This window comes from Lutra lutra, chromosome 13 (genome assembly GCF_902655055.1).
Source record: "Lutra lutra chromosome 13, mLutLut1.2, whole genome shotgun sequence".
In the NCBI taxonomy this organism is placed as follows: Eukaryota; Metazoa; Chordata; class Mammalia; order Carnivora; family Mustelidae; genus Lutra; species Lutra lutra.
Genome location: NC_062290.1, coordinates 73,149,768 through 73,171,293, shown reverse-complemented (window position 1 = coordinate 73,171,293; position 21,526 = coordinate 73,149,768). Strand labels below are relative to the sequence as shown.

General features: G+C 38.8%; 1 protein-coding gene across 3 annotated transcripts in view; it reads left to right on the top strand.

Moving 5' to 3' along the window:
* Nucleotides 1-21,526, top strand: part of SVEP1 (sushi, von Willebrand factor type A, EGF and pentraxin domain containing 1) — a 179,526-nt gene continuing 158,000 nt past the window's right edge. For 2 of the 3 annotated variants that reach the window (XM_047700074.1, XM_047700073.1), the window contains exon 1: nt 1-668. In XM_047700074.1, coding sequence (XP_047556030.1) covers nt 138-668 — 531 coding nt within the window. In that variant the 5' untranslated portion in view covers nt 1-137. Of the gene's footprint in view, nt 669-815; nt 991-21,526 lie in introns of those variants that run through there. The other variant, XM_047700075.1, reaches the window with a different exon arrangement.

Sequence of the window (21,526 nt, the reverse complement as noted above, 5' to 3'; positions counted from 1 at the left end):
GATAAGAGGGCGCCGAGGCTCCCGCCGCCGCCCCGCGCCCGCGCCGCGCACGCCCCTCCGCGAGCCCGGCGGCCGAACGTCCCTCCGCGCCGGGGCCGACGCCTGCCCTCCGGCCCGGCCGCTCCGTCTCCAGCGCGATGTGGCCGCGCCTGGCCTTTTGTTGCTGGGGTCTGGCTCTCGTTTCGGGCTGGGCGACCTTTCAGCAGATGTCCCCGTCGCGCAACTTCAGCTTCCGCCTCTTCCCCGAGGCCGCGCCCGGAGCCCCCGGGCGGCTACCCGCGCCGCCCGCTCCCGGCGAGGACCCGGCGGAGAGCAAAGTGGAGCGGCTGGGCCAGGCGTTCCGGCGGCGCGTGCGGCGGCTGCGGGAGCTCAGCGAGCGCCTGGAGCTCGTCTTCCTGGTAGACGAGTCGTCCAGCGTGGGCCAAGCCAACTTCCTCAGCGAGCTCAAGTTCGTCCGCAAGCTGCTCTCCGACTTCCCCGTGGTGTCCACGGCCACGCGCGTGGCCATCGTGACCTTCTCGTCCAAGAACAACGTGGTGCCGCGCGTCGATTACATCTCCCACAGCCGCGCGCACCAGCACAAGTGCGCGCTGCTCAGCCGAGAGATCCCGGCCATCACCTACCGCGGCGGCGGCACCTACACCAAGGGCGCCTTCCAGCAAGCCGCGGTAAGGCGCCCGCCCCTCCCGGCACCCGCCCTCGCCCCCACCCGGCCCTGCCTATCCTTTGCTGCCGGCTCACCTCCAACCCGGGGCTCACCCTCCGGCAAGCCGCTGCTTACCCACGTCAAGTCCCAGTGCACAGATGCAGAGTCCTGCCTACCTTCCCGTTGTTGAGAGGGGGTCCCGGCGGGTCATGGGTTTTAAACGCTCAGTGAGATGGCAGGCTCCTCAGAGGGGTCTTCTTTGAGGGCCCTCTTAGGAAGGGGTCCTTTTAAAATGCGGTTCACGTTCGCACTTGCAGGGACAGACCATGTCCCAGCTGGAACAGGTGAGTGGGGTGTGTTATGAAGTGTGAGGTAGAGCGACCTGAATAGTTCCTCGATTCCTTTTTGTGTTATTTTATGTTTTTGATACTCATTTCACTGCATGCTAAGCATCTTACTTTTACTCTGAGACCTTTATAGGATTTTTAGCATCTGGAAGAGGAAGTCAATGATAGAGGATGGACTTTTATGTATTTTAAGTTTTTCTGATTAACCAAGTAATGCACATTCAGTTGAAGAAAATTTGGAACGTACAGAAATGTCTGACACATACCAGCAAGCCAATATTTATGGAATGAATGAAACAGAAAGGAGGAAAGGGGGGGGATTATAACCCCATCACCCTTTAAAAAAAAAACAAACCACTGTTTATATGTTGTTGAACAGTCGCCCAGTATGCTTGTGCATACTTTTTACCACAGTGGTGTCTTGCTGTTTTGTAGTCTGCATTTTTCATTTGTTAAATCAAAAATGATCTACACTAGTCTATTATAGGCTACCTTAGCTGCATACTATTCCATTGAATACATACACTGTCATTTATTTTACTTGTCACCTATTATTGGACACTTAGGGTTTTTGTTAACAAAGTTGTGGTAAACACAAATATTTGTATGCCCTTTTGACTACTTCCCTAGGAAGGTTCCTGACTTCAGAATATGAACACTTGTAAGCTTCTCGATGCGTACTATCCAATTCTCTCCTAGAGGGTTGTGTAAATTTACATTCCCACCAGCAGAGTATCACAGCAGTAAATTTGCCATATGGTCACCAATAACATGTACTATTATTTTAAATATCTTTGCCAATTTCATCACTGAATAGAGGAGGTATCATCTCAGCAAATTCACATTTTTAGTTTTATTGAGGATGAACATTTTCCAGTACATTTATTGGGCATTTGTATTTTTCCTTTGATCATTACCTGGTCATAATTTTTGTCCATTTTGCACTGACAGTACATGTTAGTTTTTTTTTCTTAATAATTTGTAAAAGCTCTTTATATAGTAACAGTGGTACCTCCTATTTGTATATGCTGCAAATGTTTTTCCAGGTCACTACCTTCTACTTTTGTTTATTGCAGTGTTGTTAGATGGATGATGTAACTTTTTATATATTCAAATCTATTAAACATTGTCCTTAAGATCCCATATTTTCTTGCATTCCTAGAATGGCCTTTTCATTTCCCAAATTGGAGAAATGGTTTTCCATTTAACAGTATAATCCGTCTGGAACTTATTTTAGTGTATGGTATGGCAGAGATACCCAGTTTTATTTTTTAGTAAGTAGTTAGTAAGTTGTCTTAGTATCATTTGCTTGAAAGCTATCCATCCTTTTTCAATGTAATTGAATGCTACTTTTATCATCCACTAAATGCTTATGTGTATTTGATCTTCTGACTTTCTGTTAATTTGTCTTATCTATTTATTATTATTTAGCTTTGCAAAAGTGATTGAATTATTATAACTTTACAATATATTTAAATATCTGGCAGTGTAAATTCTCCTTTTTTCTTATCCCTTTGAAATCAAATTCTTATGCACTTATTACTTACTATGGATTTTTAATTCATTTTCACGTATTTCAAATGAAAGCAACCAGAATTTTTATTTCAATACAGAAAATATTGAATTAAGTTGTAGATTACCTATATTATTATTATTATTATTACTATTATTATAAAACAGTTCCCTCCAAGTCAAAAATATGGTATGTCCATATATAACCAGTTCTTTTTATATCATTCAATAAGCTTGTAGATTTCTAATAATTAAGTCCTGCATACAGTTCCAAATTTAGACCGAGCTATATTCTACTCAATATTGCTACAGTGAATAGCACCTTTTTGAATTCAATTGTAAATGATTATTCTTGTTCTACAGAAACATTGTGATTTTCTGACTGTATCTTCTGTATCTGGATTCTTGCTGAAGTCTCTTTGGTTCATTTTTTTTTTCTTTTTAAATACATTTTATTTTACTGATAATAAATGGTTTATAGAAAATGAAATAATCAGACAAATTTCCTGTAAATGTACTGTACTATTGTGATACACACCTTTCTTGACTTTTTTCAGTTCTTTAAATAATAGGTATTTTTTTTTGTTCATGCATAAGCAGTGTTTTCCCAAAACAGATTATATTGTACACTCTCTTTTACAAGTTGACTTTCTATTCCACCATATTTTCAGTCTTCTTTCCATAATAAGAAATAGACTTTTACTTTCTCATTTTTCATAGTTACATAGTATCTGTCATAGAATATGCCTTTATTTTTACCATGTGAATACCTATTATTATATATTTAGGCCGTTAAAAACAATATTGTGTGACTAAAGTTTTGTTCATATCTTTAATAGTTTCCTTAATGCAAATTTCTGAAGTGGCAGCAACTGATACATCAAAGAGTTTGCCCATTTTTAAGGCATGTGCCAAGTTGTCCTGCAGAAAAATGGTACCAAATTGTACTCTTATGTGAAGTACCTGGATCAGTCCTTAGGAAGCAGCCAACACAGGTTTAGTATCATTTGAACACCACCCCCTTGTCCCACTTTATATGTGAAAGAGTCCCATTTTGAATTGCATTTCCTTATTAGTGAGTCTGAACACTTTTTTCATATATTATTGGCCATATATTATTGGCTCTGCTTTTTTGGATAGCCATTAAAATATTTGGGGGTTATTATGCATTTTTTATTTGAGGGTGGTTCTTTTTCTTATTGATTTGCAAATGCTCTTTGCATCTTGATGGTATTAACCTTCCCACTGCTAAGTATGAAGAAAGTTGTTTTTCTCAGTGTTTTACTTGCATTCTAAATTTCTTCATGGTGATAACCTCTATCATTTTATCAACTGATTGAATTTATTTTTCTTTTCATTTATGCTTTTTTTCATTTTCTGTGAAGTTTGAAAAGCTTTTGCCTCTAGGAGATGAAGTAACTCCTTAAAGATGCTCTCCTTTTACTGAATTGTTTCATAGGCAGGGTTCAGTTTTGCAAATCCAGTTCTCTGTTGGCCCCCACTCCAAGTACTCATGAAGTCCTAGGGCTGGCCTTTTTCCTGATGTCATCACCCACTCCATCTGAGAAGAAGCCTGCTACATCAGGGAAAAACTTGCCATATACCCACTCCTCTGTTTGGATTGGCCAGGTTTGCCTGGGGCCTCTGAGTACGTTGATCCAAAACAGTTAAATGGGTAATGAATCGAGTACACACTGCTCGCTTCAAGACCTACTCTGTCTTCAGCCTTCTCCTTCCAAATACTACATCCTGTCTTGGAAAGGGAAATTGCCAACAAGGTTCCCAGTGCTGTTCTTCAGTCTGGATCCATTTGTAATCTAACAAGCCGAGACTTCTCAAAAGTTGGTGTTCACTGACCTTTCCTTTGATTTTATTTTTCTTTTTTCATTTGGATTATGTGAAGGTGCAGGAGAGGGTCAGAAACCTGGAAACTTAACGCATCTTTACTGTAACTTTTCCAAACCGCTGATGAGTATTGTTAGGTATAATTAAGATATGGTATTGGGAGAAAATCAACAGAAGAGGAGTGATGTTTAAAAATGACATTAGTGGAAGTTTGAATATGGGTTTCTGCATGAGGATGAGACAAGCCTGTTTCATTGCAGAATTAGTTTGAAAATTGTAAGCTGTGTAGTTCGGGTTTGGATATGAAACTTAATACATTTTATCAGGGAAATGAGACACTTCATCAGATTCCCATGTGTGTGCAGAATGGTATTATTGGAACGGACTGTGTTTGTGAGCTGGGAAAGTGAATATCACAGGGATATTTTTGAGGTTGTTAGTGACTTTCCCAAGAAAAATTAGTTTTTCAAACCTTTTCCACTTGAAACTGAATGTCCGCCCAACCATACACAGACATAAACACAGGCAGACAAACACATAAGGCACAATAACATAAACGTAGACACATACTTGCAAGTCCATGGCTGCCCCTAAGAGTCCATACACCTGACTCCTCTTATGTAAAAATCCCAAGATGTAGAATTTCCTTTACCAGCATGGGATTTGCTGTTAGCTTTCAGTATATTACACTTTATTTCAATGGATAAACGGCAGTGTAGGCCTTTTCTTTTTAGACATTATCCCCCCAGCACTCATCAAAGAGGGCGAGGACTAAAGCAGTGCATCTACAGGTAGCACAGGTCTTTGCAGAAACACTGTCAATGAATGGGAGGAAGATTTAGCACCTTGAACTTAATCACATGAAAACCTTTTACAAAACAAACAAAAAGCTCTTCAGATTCTCCTTTCCAAGGAATGACTTTTTCATAATGATCTTTTTTCTTCATTTTTCTCTCTGTCGTGTATTTATAAATTACCTTCCCTAAACTGCATCTTTTGGATTGGTCATGCTGTGAATGCAAGGCTCTCCACCTCTTCAGCATTTCAAGTTTGTAATAAAAACAGAGCCCCTCAATCCTACTTCACGTTCACTAAATATCTATTAAACAAACAGCATGAAGCTTCCTTTGGAAAAAATTTCTGCTTTTCTCCAACGTTCCAGAGTTCCAGAAATATGATCCTCTGGTGGGGAATGTGCTGTCTCACAAAAAAATTTGAGCTTTAGATGGCCAGAAGACTAGGAAGAGATGGGCAGCAGCTATCTTCCTAGCTCTAGGGAAAGAGCATCGTTGTGATATGTCCACACTAGTACACATTCACACCTTTACCAGGAGGCAAGTCTGCTCTCTCAGCCTTATGGGAGGAAAGGATCTGTTGTTAAGTTTTCTAATAAAATCTGGAGATGTGTGAGATGGCACTAGATTAAAACCCTGATGAATAAAGTTAGAGCCATTTTGTTTTCATACAGTAGACCAAGAATAGCTTTTGCACATTTTCCAGCAGGCTTTCTGCTGGTCCAAATCCTGAAGGAATAGGGAGGTTTGAGCTTTCCTTCTAGAGGAAAAGGTTGAGGGGGAGTCATACAATCTGCAGTGGATTCAGCTGATGCAAACTCAGAGCATGATTTAGATGTCAAGAGTTGCTCACTGATGCAGAGGCTAAGTTGTTTCAAAACTGAAAAGATAAGCTTCTAAATGCCCCTCTGGAAAAGGCCTCTCTTTTGTGCTGCTTAAACTTTTAAACAATTCTCCTATTACCTTGGTCTTATATAGGAGCTGGTTTCGTTATCCCAGCCAAACCTTAGAAATGCAAATGAAGGAAGGAATTGAATGAGTCCTTAGTGCATGAAGTAGAATAATAAGAATGATAATATAATAAGAAGAAGAATAAGCAGATGTACACCTGCTGCTTCTGTCATCATTGTTAGCTGCCAGGAACATGTTGTGTTTTGTTGAACCATATCATGAGAACTCTTGGGCAAAGACTTGAATGCCTAGACACAGAGAGAGGATGGGCTGTTCTGTCCTATTTCACCTCTGTGGTTGAAGGATAAGAAAGTCTCTCCCATCCCCTACCTCTTGCCATGTCGTCCTGGTATAAATGTGCTCAGAGAGGATATCTCTTCATAGTGGCCACCGAATTACTCAGTGTGTCCATTCTTGAGCAGATATGCCTTTAATTTGTAAAGAGATTTATAACTTTACAGTGCTTTCATATTAAGATTTTACAGAATCTGTTCTGAAGATTCGAGCTTTATAGGAACAGCATCAGATTCTGGAAGAAGTTAGGTAACTAAATGCTAGTCACAAAACTAAGTAAATGCCACAGACAGAGTCAGTCCAGTCTTCTGACTTGTCATCTTGTCTTTTTCTCCCCTGCCTGCCACTTCTTAGCCTCACCTACCTTTGACCATGTTACCTCCAGGTCTTGAGTTATATCAAAAGCTAAGGAGAAGTAAAAGATTCCATTTCTAGAGCTATAGAAGTGTTATATTAAGACATAAAGCCAAACACTAACCCAGAAGACATAAACCACAGTTTTCAGGCCTTTTCATTCAATGGATACTTTTCAATTGGACATATGTATGTATGTGCACATTTGTGTGTTTACATATATACAATATATTTTATTTTTCCCATCCCACCCCTCCCATGCAATATATTTTATAATACTAGCAGATACTTTAAAATCAGAAGATAGCAGTTTAAAAAAAATCTAACTTTTTTGTCTTCCCCTTGACAAATTGGAATACATTGCAATTCTGGGTGTGATTTGTCTCCACTCATCAGAGTTCCACCTGGCTCATGGAGTTTCCTTTCATGGTCCTGATTGCTATTCCATAGTCTGATATAGACCAATTGTTGGCAGAACCTGAAATGATATAATCCCTTCCAGTTTATCTTCTGAGCTTCTTTTTTAATCACTGAATTATCTAGGAGTAGGTTTAGCTGGATGTAATTGAAAAATCTAAAGTATCACTGGCTTAAACACAATAAACATTTATTTGTGTCTCAAATTGTTTTGAAAATTGTTAGAGGGGCGCCTGGGTGGTTCAGTCAGTTATGGGTCTGCCTTTAGCCCAGGTCACGATCCTGGGGTCCTGAAATCGATTCCCACATCGGGCTCCCTGCTCAGTGGAGAGCCTGCTTCTCCCTCTACCTGCTGCTCCCCCTGCTTGTGCAAGTTCTTTCTCTTTCTTTCCCTGACAAATAAATAAATAAAATCTTTTTTTTTTTTTAAAGAAAATTGTTAGAAAATTCTAACAGGGCGGGTCTGTGATGTCTTCAGGGGTCTGGAGTCTCTCCTTTCAGTTCTCTGCTCCACCATCTTCAGGTCACCCCAGTGACCCAGCGGTCGAAGATGGCTTTTGGAGCTTCTAACCATCAGGGGCTTATGCCAGATCCCAGGGAGGAGGACAGGGCAAAGACAGTCACATCATTCTTTCAGGAGACTCTGTGGCTATCCACACAATACTTCCATGTAGATCTCATTTGGGACAACTTGGGCTCATGCCCATCCTTGAAGAGGGAGGAGAGGATGGATGCTGAGGAGGTAATAAGCAGTCTTTGTCATTTCAGTGTTCAGGAAGAGCCTGTGTCTAACCAGGGACATTTTGGAAATCCCACTTTATTTCTTCCTCAAATGGCACTGGCCCGACTCAGCTCAAAATGGAAGACTTGGGCCTTCCCTAACTGAAACTGAAACATCTTCACCCTTGTGCTTGGTTATACTTCTTTTAATAAAAACTATCAGAGTTCCAGAGCAATTCATTTAAATTTTGGCAACAAAAACTACTTATGTTCATTGTCCAGGAGCCAGAAGCTTCTAAATAATATGGCATCTGCTCCCAAATAAAATATTATAACTGAAAGTGATGGGGGGGGAAATGCACACTATAAAATAAAAATCAATATTTTTTATCATTAATTTAGTAAACCCAAGTTAATGTTTCTCAGGAAACATGGTGCTTCTTTGGCTTTTCTAGAGTAAGCTATCTGGTTAAGAGACCTCTACATTACACGGAATTTCCTGTCCTGTATTGTGTGTGCCTTTCCCTGATTTTTGAGACTGTTCTCTAAAGCTCCCAGGCCATGTGAAGAATGGATTTCTGGCATAGACTCTGCTTATATACAGTAACCTGCTCTGGTTTGGAGGCCAGCTGTGGATAGGGAGGACTCGGCGATAGCTGACGGTGTATGTTGGATGTTGTTACAGTGCTCTGCTTGAAATGAATGACAGTGGTCAGAAGGTAAAATCTGCAACACATTAGTAGATGTATTTACTTACCTATCTTCATAAAAAGATTCTTAAAGTATGCATCTCCTTTGCTATCTGTCCTCCTCATGAGGTCATTCAAGCAGTTGCTGTTTTATTTGCGTAAAGACTTAAGAAGTAAAGATTTTTCAAATTCAGAGCATATATTTCTTTCAGAGCTGTACGAATCATGAAAGCTATCTACTTGAGGACAGATTCTCATTACTATATACATTGCAGTGGTGCTAGCTACCCTGTTTCTAGATGTGAATAGACAGAATCCAAAATTAAGGAAAAACAAACTTCCTACAATATTAGTAGAGAAAAACATTTTAAAGAAAGTTCTTTGCAGGACCTACTCCGTGATTGAATCATTTACTAAGTAAAGCAAGTTTACTTAGTAAATTGACTCAGTCACTGAATAAATAGAATCCAAGTTGGATATTTTTCTAGTTGTAAGTTGCTGCTAGAGTAAACAAAATATATTTTGAGATACACACATTGGATGCACTATTTCCTTTATTCCTGCTGAACCACTCCTAATAGGCTTCATTGTGTAATGCCCATCCTGCCATACCTGGTTTTAGGTTATATTGGATGCTAATCCAAAATGTAGGTTTTTTTTTACAAAATTTCAAAGATGGTATTTTAAATGTATATACATGTATGTGGTTAAAATACATACACTTTATTTTCTTCAGATATGAACCTCTTCAAATTTTCATTAGCTCTGCCTCTAAACTCAAGTGCATCCATACTTCCTTACATGAATTAGAGCAAGGTCTCTGCCCTCAGCCAAGGAAGACCTTCCCCTGGGTCTTTCCCCTTCTTTCTTATATCTTCAAGCCCTTCCTTTCAAGGTAGAACATTCATAATATATCTATATATTTAAAAACTTGGTATCTTGTTTCCAGAGCAATATGATAAATTGTCAGTATGTTTATAGAGTTGTAAAAGAAAAATCTGAAAACGAAGTAATTACAAATCAAAGAATTTCTTGTAAAATACTAACTTAAGACATGCTCAAAGATTCTGTAAAAGGATATTCATCCCAGCATTGCTTGGAGTAGGAAAATTTTAGAAGCAATCTGGCTATGGTTTGGGAGGGCTCAGTAAATTGTACCTTCCTTCGCCTCTCCTGAGTTCTAGATCAGTTAAATTATAATACAGCATAAAAGCAGGTGGAGAATTGCACACGGCCTTGTCTCCTGCTCATGGAGAATATAACTTTGGTGCACAGCTTCCTAATACTGAATCTTGAAATTAAATGGACTTCCCTCCCCAGAAATAGACAGTTCTGGGCACATGGGAGCTTGCCTTTGTAAAATCGAGAGCGCTCTTTCCTATCAGCCAAAGGCTGAAGAGAAGGGGAGAAGGAGTGGCTGGGGAACCCTCTTCCCCAGGAGGGTAACTTGTGGCTGACACTCTGCACAGAAACTAGAGGCAATAACTACCAAGTTCCAACAACTCAAGACGATTTTAAAAAATACTGTGTCTACACAGGAAAGTATTATAGTCAATTAAATCATATATTTTTTAAAGATTTTATTTATTTATTTGACAGAGATCACAAGTAGGCAGAGAGGCAGGCAGTGAGAGGAGGAAGCAGGCTCCCTGCCAAGCAGAGAGCCCGATGTGGGGCTCGATCCCAGGACCCTGAGATCATGACCTGAGCCGAAGGCAGAGGCTTTAACCCACTGAGCCACCCAAATGCCCCTTAAATCATATTTTTAAAAACTATTTAATGACAGAATAAATCAGCATATTACATGAGCTGAAACTTTCTGTGGGTGTTCATCATCAGTATATAAAACTGTATATATAACATAGGTCCAATTTCATTAGATATACACACTCAGAAAAAACTGTGAAGAAAAATTTTTAAATCTTAACAGAAGTTATCTACAGGTAGTATATTTACCTATTTAATCCATTTCTACTGTCTTTGAAAAAGTATTTACAGTGAACACGCACTGCATAGTAGGAAGTAAAACATCCCTGTCCACCTGGGCACAGGTGATTGGAGACCTACCTTTAGGGTATCTGAAGGCATAGCCAGAAGTGATTGGGTTCAAGTATGAACGCCCTTTTATGTTTCAGCTTTTGTCTTAAATATTCAGGAGAATATTGTGTTCTATTCCCCAATACGGGAATTTAAAAAATAAAATGACATTTTAGGGGCACTTGGGTGGGTCAGTCAGTTAGGTGTCCAACTCTTGATTCTGGCTCAGGTCATGATTTCAGGGTCTTGAGCTTGAACCCAGTGTGGGGCTCTTTGCTCAGTGGGAAGTGGGCTTGAGATTCTCTCTCTCCCTCCCCCCCCAAATAAATAAATCTTTAAAAAAGAAATGAAATAATACTTTCACTTATTATCAAGAAATTGAAATGATAGAATTCTAGTCTTTTCTTTATCAGAGAGATGCCGAATGCTGTAGCATTGAGTCTCTTAGGGCTGGAGAATCATACTGGTTTGAAAGTGGCGCTGACCTTTCGGATCCTGTCACTCACTCCAGCTGTCCTTCTCTTCTGTCCTGGTGCCACTCTGGATCTTGAGAATCCAGACTCACATACAACTCTGCACACAGACAATAGTGGGTTTTTTTGTTTTTTTTTGTTTTTTTTTTTTTTTCTTCCCCACTACTTGGCAAGCTAGTCAGTCACTGAGGAGAGGAGCCTGGACAGCTGGCCATGACGTGACACAGAGCAGGGTGTTGAGGCTGCAGATGGTGGACGAAACGGACTCCATCACCTTGCTGAGAGGTCAGGAGAATGTGGCCCTCCTTTGTCTTGTCACACACCAAGAGGGATGCTGACCCACTGCCCTGTCAGTGTCTTTCACTCTTGCTGGTAATCCTTATCAAAGAACATGTCTCAAGGAAGAAGGACGCTAACTCTTTAATGTTATCACATGTAAATGAAATGATTGCCTCAAAGGACCCATTTTCCTCAATTAATTCTCTAACTCTCAAGCTTTATTTTTTATTGTGATTTTTTTTTTTTTTTTTTTTTTTTTTTTTTTTTTTTTTTGTCCTGTGCAGTAAAAGAGAGTCTGTTTGCCTGCTGTTGTTGATGGAGAATGTTCAGGCACATTCAGATGTGTTGTTTGATGGTGTGTTTTGATCCTGGCATTTCTTTCAACTTGGCTCACACATTTTGACCTACACCAGCTGAGTCATATTTGCAAGCCTTGTCATTTTAATCCTATTTTACGGACTTTACCTTTCCAAATGAATCTGAAATTCACTTTGAAAGAAATTAAGCAAGTTTTGTTTATGTTTTTCACATTACTCTTTCTCGCCAAGATTGCTCTCTTTTTAGTCACGATTTCCTTCAAAATATGCACACTTGGCTTTTAAATGTTGCTTCAGAAGTAATGATTTCAGGCAGTTATTGTTGGAATCTTCTAGCAATAAAAGACACCAAAGTTTAGGCTTTTTGTATCTGGTCGGTAATAAAAATCTGTATTTTAAATACTCATCTGCAACAGGATGTTATGTGGAACTCACTCTTGTCCCAGATTTGGCAGGATCCGTGGTTTACCCTAAAGAACATTGATCATTCCACATTTTGAAGAGAGCCACCAGTAACTGGGACTGATACATTCGCTCAGAGTTCACAGCCTGCAGAACAGACCCCCCAAAATCAATTCCCCCTCACCTCCTGCCCAGTACCCAACTCTAGTCTCTATCAGGAGAGAATTTGGGAGCAAGAGGTAAACAGAGACAGAGAAGCACAGCAGGCATTGGGATCCTGGAGGAGAGCAGTGTTCATACTGAAAGCAGATCTCTCTGTCCCTCACATAGTGCTTTCCTATCAGCAACTCAGCAAAGAGATGAGCATTTTATATACTGGTTGGAAATTTACTTGGGCAGAAGCTTTCATTTGTCTCTCTGCCTATTTCATGGAGAAGAAGCAAGCCAGAGACATGGCCAGTGTTTCCGTTTTGGATTCAGCAGCAGCAGAACCTGAGATGAGGATTCAGGAGCAATTTGCTTCTTTGGGCAATGATCCTAGTCTACTTTGAGGATGGGAGACAGGGAAAGGAACCAACAACAGAAGAGATGACTAGTGCTGAGCCTCACCGCGTGGCCAGTGTAGATTTTAAGCTTTAGAATGACCACAACTGAGAGGGATCTGTGGCATTTCTAGACCTGCTCTCATCTGTCACTTTTGGGAGGGGTCCCATGGAGGGCACCGATTCTCTGTCACTGTCACCTCCCCTGCAAGTGGGCAAAGTGGTCTCTAGGCACCAAAGCAAGCCCTCCGATGAAGAGATACAGATGCAGGTGGTTGGAAGTGTGGGATGTGACAACAGGGACATATGGACAGGCTCTGCTGTTGCAGGAAAGAAGGGGCCTCAGGAATGGCCTGCCCTATAGGCACATTATAAAGTGAAGAGGTGTGACTTTTCCATGGATGGAGGAGAACCACAGAAAGGAGCTGAATTAAGTGACTTGGTTGCCCACGAAGCAAGACAACTCCAGTAGTCAGAAGTTATGTAGACTCCTAGAAAGTGGGATCTGAGGAAAGGGGAGGAATTCTCTAAAGAACACACATGGGCCAGCATCTGCTGGTCTACAGACCCAGAAAGCACCAGTGGCTTTCTCTTTATTTTGTTTCACTTTCTGCTCTTTCAAAATTTCTGTTATCTCCTTCTGTTTCAAGGAATAAGACCTACTATCAATTTAGTAGGCAGAGGTTGTCGAAGGCCTAGCAACAGAGAACTTTGCAGGGGTTTGCCGAGTAATCGCTAATCACCTATTTAACATGTTTCCAAAATGTGGAGAAATACTGTAGGGATGTAGCTGGTTAAATAAGGAAATGATAGGGAAACAAGGGATGTAATTCCATCAGAGCACCTGTTGTGGAGGTGATGCCTGTCTCCCCTCCATTTGATGACGACAGAGATCATATCTTGTTGGATTTTATATATGCCCCGGGGTAGAAAATGATATTCATTATAACTTTGGAGTTCTGGAAAAGACATATCTTTGGCTATTTAGAATTTTGAATTTTGGTATATCAAGGAGAATATGGTGCTTCTCTGATTTCAAACTAGAACGAGGATGGTTATGATATCTTCTCAAAGGACTATTGAGGGGATGCTTGACTTCTCAAATGACGGATTTTAATAATTTTAGCCAATTCACTCTTCAGATCACTTTCCCAAGGGAGCAATCCACAGTGAGTAGACTCTCAGGCAGGTGTGACTCCCTACCTTTTTCCCCCTAAATCTGGTCAAGGGGGCCAACCCCACAACACCTCTGTGGAGAACTCCATGCACTGAGCTCGGAAGGGCATCTGCAGGCATCCAAACTGTGAACTCGCATCCCCTCTCCGTATCACTGTCCACACTGCCCTTTTCAGTGTCATTCTCATAACAGCAAAGGTCAAGCTCTTTTTCTGTTCCTCTGCCCAGGGCATTATCCCCTCCTTCCTGGCTCTGGTGGGATCGTATGGTCATTACTAGAGAGTCATAATTTTCCCAAACCCCCTGACCTATCTTCTCAGTCTCCACAAATAGGATTATTTGTTTTCATTCACAGCTTTGAACAAAATGTTGGCTCCATTGTCTGGTTTATCTGCTTGACAGACATAATTCCAGCAACACGCTAGCAATTTCTTTTACTAATCATGGTAATGGAGATGAGTAATTACTGCTCGTCAGGGACCACTCTAAGCCCTTTTCCCCATATGAATTCATTAAATCCTCCCAACAGCAAACTCTCCCCCAGGTGGTTAGTATTATTATCCCATAAGTACAGAGGAGGAAACCGAGACACAGAGGACATAAGTGACTTGACCCAAAGTTATGCTGCTGGTAAGTCAAGGTACTGAAATCCCCACGTGGGCCATCTGAGCCGGGGTCTAAATCCTTAACCACCGGGGAGGACTACCCCCTGTTCTGTTGTTGAAGATCTGCCAGGTGCAGGGTCCTCTGGTATATACCCATCACTGAAGTTCATTGCAAAACGTGAGGCAGAAAGGGCAGCTGTGATGGGGACTCGGTCTGTGGATGACCAAGCAGGAGGCCTCCTGGAGCACATGCGGGACCAGGAGGAGTGAACATTTGGAGACTGTCATTTGAATGGACACTCTATAAACCCATGCTAGTCCCAAGTGGTCGCCCTTTTCTCCCACCCCCTGGACCCCCACGCAGCCCAGTGCTCTTATATGCCTCTTTTGTACAATATACTTTCATTGGCTTGCGTCTCCCACCTCATGTGCCTTCACAGCTACAACTACCAGCCATTGCAGAGACCAAGGTCCCTAGGCCATGGTTTGTAGCACCTCTATCTGGCCTCTTCCCATTTCTATATTCTTAAGTTTCTCTAATCCTTAATAGGTCCTCAACCTCACACTCTTGATTGAAGTACAGACATGACTCAACAGAAGTAATTTTCCTCGTCCTAGGTACATCTAGTCCTTCTTTCAAATTATTGTATAGCCCAAACTTAGGTTTATAAATTTATATGCCAAATCTCCATACAAAACTTGGTCTTCCAGCTAAATTCAGTTTATCTTAAATCTGGGATACACAATGTTCCCATGCATCATAATATTCCTTTTTTTTTCCATGCACCATCCCATTTCACAAGAGAAAAACAAAATCTCCTTATGACTCTTCTAATAGTTTCTTCAGGTAAAAAGAATCCTCGCTTTAGCAATTAGCTCCATAATCACCAATGGTTGGAAAAGTCTTTCTTTAAATACCTTAGGTAATGAACTAGATTTCTTATGTATCCAGTGCATATTTAGGGAACACTGACACTGTAAGGGTAAGCATGTAATTATAAGAATTAGTTAATCCGCCAGACTATATTATTCTCAAAGCAATTTTAAAAGCCAACATTTTTGAATGATTACATATGTAAATATTGTTAGAGTCTCTGATGGATGATTTAACTTTTTACATATAATAAGTTTTCTAATTTTTTAAAGTCAGATCATTTGGGGTTTAATTTCAGGGTTTTTTATTTTAATATATGAAGCACAGAATCTTCTGCTCTAGAATGGTAATTGATGTCATTTATACAAGCCAAAATACAAAACAAAACAAACATAAAAAGAAAAACAAAACAAAGTGTCATTTATTTGGAACGCTAATAAATATCACAATTAAATGTGTTTTTTGATAAATTTAGGATAACTATAAAAAACAAAATACACAGTAGGTTCATGAACTTAAAATCTCCTCTCAACCTCCACCCCCTTTGAATTTCCGTGTGTCCGTACATTTGTCTGGCTTTTTTGAAAAGTTAGGTTCCTGAAGCCCAAATATTTGCAGTATAATGGTTAGATTATCTGTGTCCTTTATATTATCTAAGCTCCTGATAAATTTTTCTTTCATAGATACTATAATATACCTAGTAAGAAGACATCATTTCTTCCCTGACAGTTTTGAATTGTAAGATTTTTGTACTTTCTGAGGAAAAATTTTACGATTGAATTCTCCCCAAAATCTACACTGTTTCCTGGCATTTGATGTTTTTCTGGAAGGACAGTTTGCTCTGATAAATTTTCAAAACTGTTTTTCTACTGGATAAGTCCAAGTGTAGCATTCAATTCTTTCCTTTATTTGTAGCTCGTTTCTTCTACAGTCTGTGTCAGTCAACAATCATTTTCACAGAAAACCACATCCATCCTCAGTCCTTTGCCCACCTAGAGAGGCTGTCCCTTTCTGTTTGGATCGAGAGTGGCAATTTAGAGGTTGAAGTGAATCATTTATATTCTTTCTCTTGGGAATTTGGAGTAGGACACAAAAATGACCCGAGGGAGTAGATTTTTTTTTTCCTGCCAGTAGGTGGGCAATATAAAGTTAAGACTATGCACAGAGAACCAGAGGCATCCCATCAGTATAAGGATTGAACCAAGATGTGTTGGTAGAAACTGAGACAAGAAACAGCATGGCCCCAGAAGGAACCAGACGGATGGAAGATCAGAGGGAGTAGCCATTGGTTCCTGCAGCTTGGTTGTTCCTGGTTCCAGTCCCTCTTTTTTTTTTTTTTTTTTAACTGTATTATTTTAGAGAGAGAGCCTATGAGTGGGAGGGGCGGAGGGAGAGAGGATCTCACGCAGACTCCATGCTGAGCACTGAGCCCCACCAGGGTCTCCATCTCGTACATTCAAGATCACAACCTGACATGAGCTGAAACCAAGAGTTGGATGATTAACCAGCTGTGCCACTCAGGCGCCCCCTGGTTCCAGTCCCTTTTGAGGCTCAGTTCTTCTCCTTGCTCTTGGGTTTGGAGAGATATTCCTGTATATTTCCAATAAATTTCCTACTTTGTTTAAGCTAATAAAGTGGATATCCAATTTTTATTGGCAATGAAGTATGTTCAAAACATCTTTCCTAAAAAAATTTTTATCTTGAAACTGTGAAAATACCTTTGAGGGTAACCCTTTATTAACTTCCATTTACAAGTATTTCTCTAAAATTTTGCTTCTTTTCCTTATTATGGAAGTAATACACCCATTAATTAGTTTTAGATAAAATAGGAAAATATAATAACTATTATAGTTTTGTCTCAGACTCTTGTCATGTATATGTGTAAATACATATATAATTATATGTAGATCTGTAGTAAAGTTGCAGTCTATAATTTTTAATTTAATTATTTTATTTTAATGAAAATTTTCCCATACTATAAAATTCTCCTAAAATTACCTTTCAAGTATATTTTGTCATGTAGATCTACCACAGTTAAATTTTTAAGTATTACTGGTCAGCTTTTACTACAAAATTTTGCAATTAAAATATTCTGGTGTATCACTCTCAACATCTCCCAATATTTCCTTTCAATTTGATTCTTTTTTTGAAATATGAATAATTTTTTTGTTACACTTTGATCTCTCCCTTGCCTCATTAGATTAGCTAGACTTCGCACATAGAGGTGATGGGGCATTTTTGTCTTCTTCCTGAGTTTAGTGAGACTGTTTCAAACATGATTTTGCCCATTGGTGTATGATAACTGTGTTATTAAGTAAGTGCTGCTGTATTTTCGCCTCAGTCATTTGTAAAATCATAAACCGATGTCCAACATCATTTGAGATCATCTTACTTTTTTCTTTACCCTCCTAATGTGAGGCACATGAAAAAGTTCCATCACATCTTTGACTGTAAGTGCTCTCCCTTGGTCATATTTTACAGGCATTTAACATGTCAACTGAAATCACCTTATACATTTATTCATAACAAAACTAACAGTCAAGTTGAATATGATTTTGCTATCTTGTAGCAAATTATCAATTCACTTAAAAATGGTCTGTCATTTAGCCCTTTTTCATTTGTATTCAGATTCTGATGTCTTTATGCTATCCAGATTTTCTTTATTTCTTGTGTGTCTATCGAATGAGTAGTGGAATTCAGCATTATTAGAAGTTTGTTTATTCTTTTGCCTATTTATTCTGTTGTTTTTTATAGTCTGAAGTTAATCTACTACCCATCAACTCCTGTGCACACCATTTCCCAATTTGATGTACTGTCTCTATGGGTCCATTTGAAAGTGATTTGTGTCCATGTTTAATAACAAAAGCATGTATGTGGGTGGAAAAACTCTGTGACCATAAATCTGAGATTAAGTTCTTTTTTGACCCTCTGATTCTTCTGTGATTTAGCTAGACTATAACAAATAGCCTAAATGTTATTTGAGCCAAGATTTTTTTTTTAATACTAGAATTTCAGTCTGTGAAGGCTCAGTAAATACTTAAAATAAATGAGACATATTAGATACCTAAATATGATTTATTTTGTATTATAATATAAACAGGAAAACTTAGTTACTGTAGAATATTTTTCCCAGATAGACTTCTGTCATTATTTTAGCTTTGGCTTATTTGTTTTTAGTTAATGGTTCTATTGTAGCATCAAATAGCATAAGTAAAAACCCTAGCATAGTACCTCATATAAAATAGAGGCTCCATTTGGATTTGGTGAAATAAGTTTAAATGTAGTATTTATAAGAGTTTTCATTTCACAATTGCAGAAAAGGATTTACTGTAACAACAGTGTTTGGCTTAGAACTTATTCTGCATGTTGAATATTAAGGCATATGTTTATTGACTCTTTCATCCTCTTGTTTCATAGTAATTTTTTGATCATCAGTTGGGTGAAAATAAAATAGTTAATTCTTGCCTTAGAGTATCTTGTGTTTAGCTTGGGGATATAGCCAGATAAATTAACTATAATTATGATGGGGTAAGTGTAATGGAATGTTGAGGGAACATTGAATTGGATTTAATATGCACAGCAGAAGAATTTGGGAGAATTTCAAAGAGAAGGTGAACTTTAATCTGGATTTTGAAAGGTTATTAAAAGTAGAGGTAAACATGTTAGGAGATGGGAAAGATTTAAGAACTTCCAGGTATAGCAAACGTAAGGAAAGAATGGTATGTTCCAAAACCTTCCAATAGATCCCTGTGATGAGAACATAGTGTGAGAGGTAGTTTGGGGAAGTAGGCAGGAGATGGGGTGTGGTGGGGATGTGGCTGGAAGTATAGGACTGATTAGTCTAAGGACATGTAAAGAAATTTACACTTTATAGATAGAGGGAAAATAATGGAAGCTTTAAAACATGAATGGATTAGTATTTCAGAAAAATAGCCTTAAGGGGAGGTCGGAAAATGAATTCAAAGAAGAGCAACTTCACCCGGAGACCGTAAAGTAACTCTTGCTTTTCAATAATCCAGACAGAAGTACCTGAACTGAGGCTAGAACAATAGGATTTCAAGGTAGGTAGATAATTCGGAAGTGAAGGGTGTAGATCTGGATGGATGACTGTAGATGATAGATCAGAAAGGAGGCGTCCTAATCGCTCCTAGATGCAGACTTGTACAGTGGGATAGATGATGGTGCTACATTTGATGTATCTTGAATAAAGGAGAAAGGAACCCTTCTTTGTGCATGGAGAGGACATGTTGAGTTTGAGATTTCTGTGGAACATTGAGGCAGAAAGGTCCACTGGACCAATGGGACTTCACCTTGCGAGTTAAAGAGTTTGATTTGTGGGGTGCCTGGGTGGCTCAGTGGGTTAAGCCGCTGCCTTCGGCTCAGGTCATGATCCCAGGTCCTGGGTTCGAGCCCCACATTGGGCTTACTGCTCAGCAGGGAGCCTGCTTCCTCCTCTCTCTCTGCCTGCCTCTCTGCTTACCTGTGATTTCTCTCTGTCAAATAAATAAATAAAATCTTAAAAAAAAAAAAAAGAGTTTGATTTGATGTAGATTTAGGAGTCATTATCTATAGGTAAGACTCCCAAGTTCCGAGTTCATATGACATTTCTCAGGGGAAGAATAGAGAGGAGAAAGTAAAAATTTAGAAATGATACGAAACTACAAAATAGAAGTCAGTATAACTCCCTAAATACAACCAGGAGATAGTCAACATTTTGATGTGTATACTGTCGGCCATACAAATACATACATGTCCACACATGCAGTCCAGGCACACATACATGCACACTAATGTAATAAAATCATCATATTGGGTTACCTACTTTAAAAGTGTATTATTATGCAATAGTATTATTTTAATGATATTTCATGATTGCCCTGTAATTTCCTTAAACAGTACCTATTGTTTGAATTTTATACTGTTTCCATTTCTTTATATTGCAGATTATTCTGGGATACACATCTTTTTAATTTTTTCCCCTGTGTATCCATGGTTATTTCCTGAAGATAATTTTAGATGAAGAGTTTTAGTTCAAATCGTGTGAAATTTTTAAGACTTGTCACTTTGTCACACTGTGCCCCAAATGTTACGAGTCCATGTGGCATCCCCAGTAGAAATAGCTGTTTCCTCATAAATTTTATAAAATTTTAATTAAAAAGATCTTTGGCTATTTGGGAAGTGAAAAAAATAGTATTACTGTTACTTAACTCACATTATTCTGATTTAGTGAAATTAAATGTTTTTCCCATTTTTCTGACAAGTAGAATTTTTTTTTTTTGGTCTTTATTTTCTTTGTCAAAACACTCATCTATATTTCTGTTATTTTTCTTTATTTTTCCTTAGAAATGAGTAAAAGATTTTTATAAAGACCTCAATACTTTATTTGGTAGCCTTGATGAATGCATTTTCCAGTTCCTTATTTTCTAATATTGATTGTTTGAGAAGGGGCAGAAACTTTAAGAAGTGTAATATTTATTTTGGTTTTGTGTCTTGTTGCCTTGGCTGGAAATTTCCAAAGGATTTTAAAATAATAGTGAAAATATTTAGAATTGCGGACTCACTTCCCATCTATATCAGAAATTTGCAAGTTTTTCACAATTAAGCATGATTTACATTGTTGCTTTGAGATAGACAATCTGTTATATTAATAAGGCATCTTATTCTTAATTTTTTATTAATTAAAATAGGCAGAAATTAATTTTATTAAATAACTTTTAGCATCTTAGATTATTGTTTTATTTGGGACAATTATTGTGTTGTATTACAACAAGAGGTTTACTGATTTTAACCAATTTTTGCCTTTGAGTAATAAGCCTTATTAAACAAAGGACAAAGATTATTTGAATATTATTTGAATTTGATTTGGAAGCATTTATTTGGAATTGTATTTCTATGGTTATAAGTGAGACAAGTCAGCAGCTTTGTATGCTAAAGTTTGTACTAAACTGTTCGAATTTCTGACATTTTATCTCACTACCACCAATGTGGATTTCTAAGTCTTTCCTTGTATTTTGGGTTTCCTTCATAATTTTTTTATAAAATCCCTCTATACCTACACTTGTCCGTTTTCTTCTTAGCCTGTTCTCTCTCTATAGCTTTCTGTTCTTGTCCTCATAGAGGCTGTGACTTTCTAAGTCCTTGTGATGCAAACACCATTGCACTGTGCTTATTTTCTTCCTATCTTGATATTAAGTTGTGTGTTCTTCTAAATCTTCAAGTTGTTTTTGCAGATCTTGGGTTGATAAGAATATT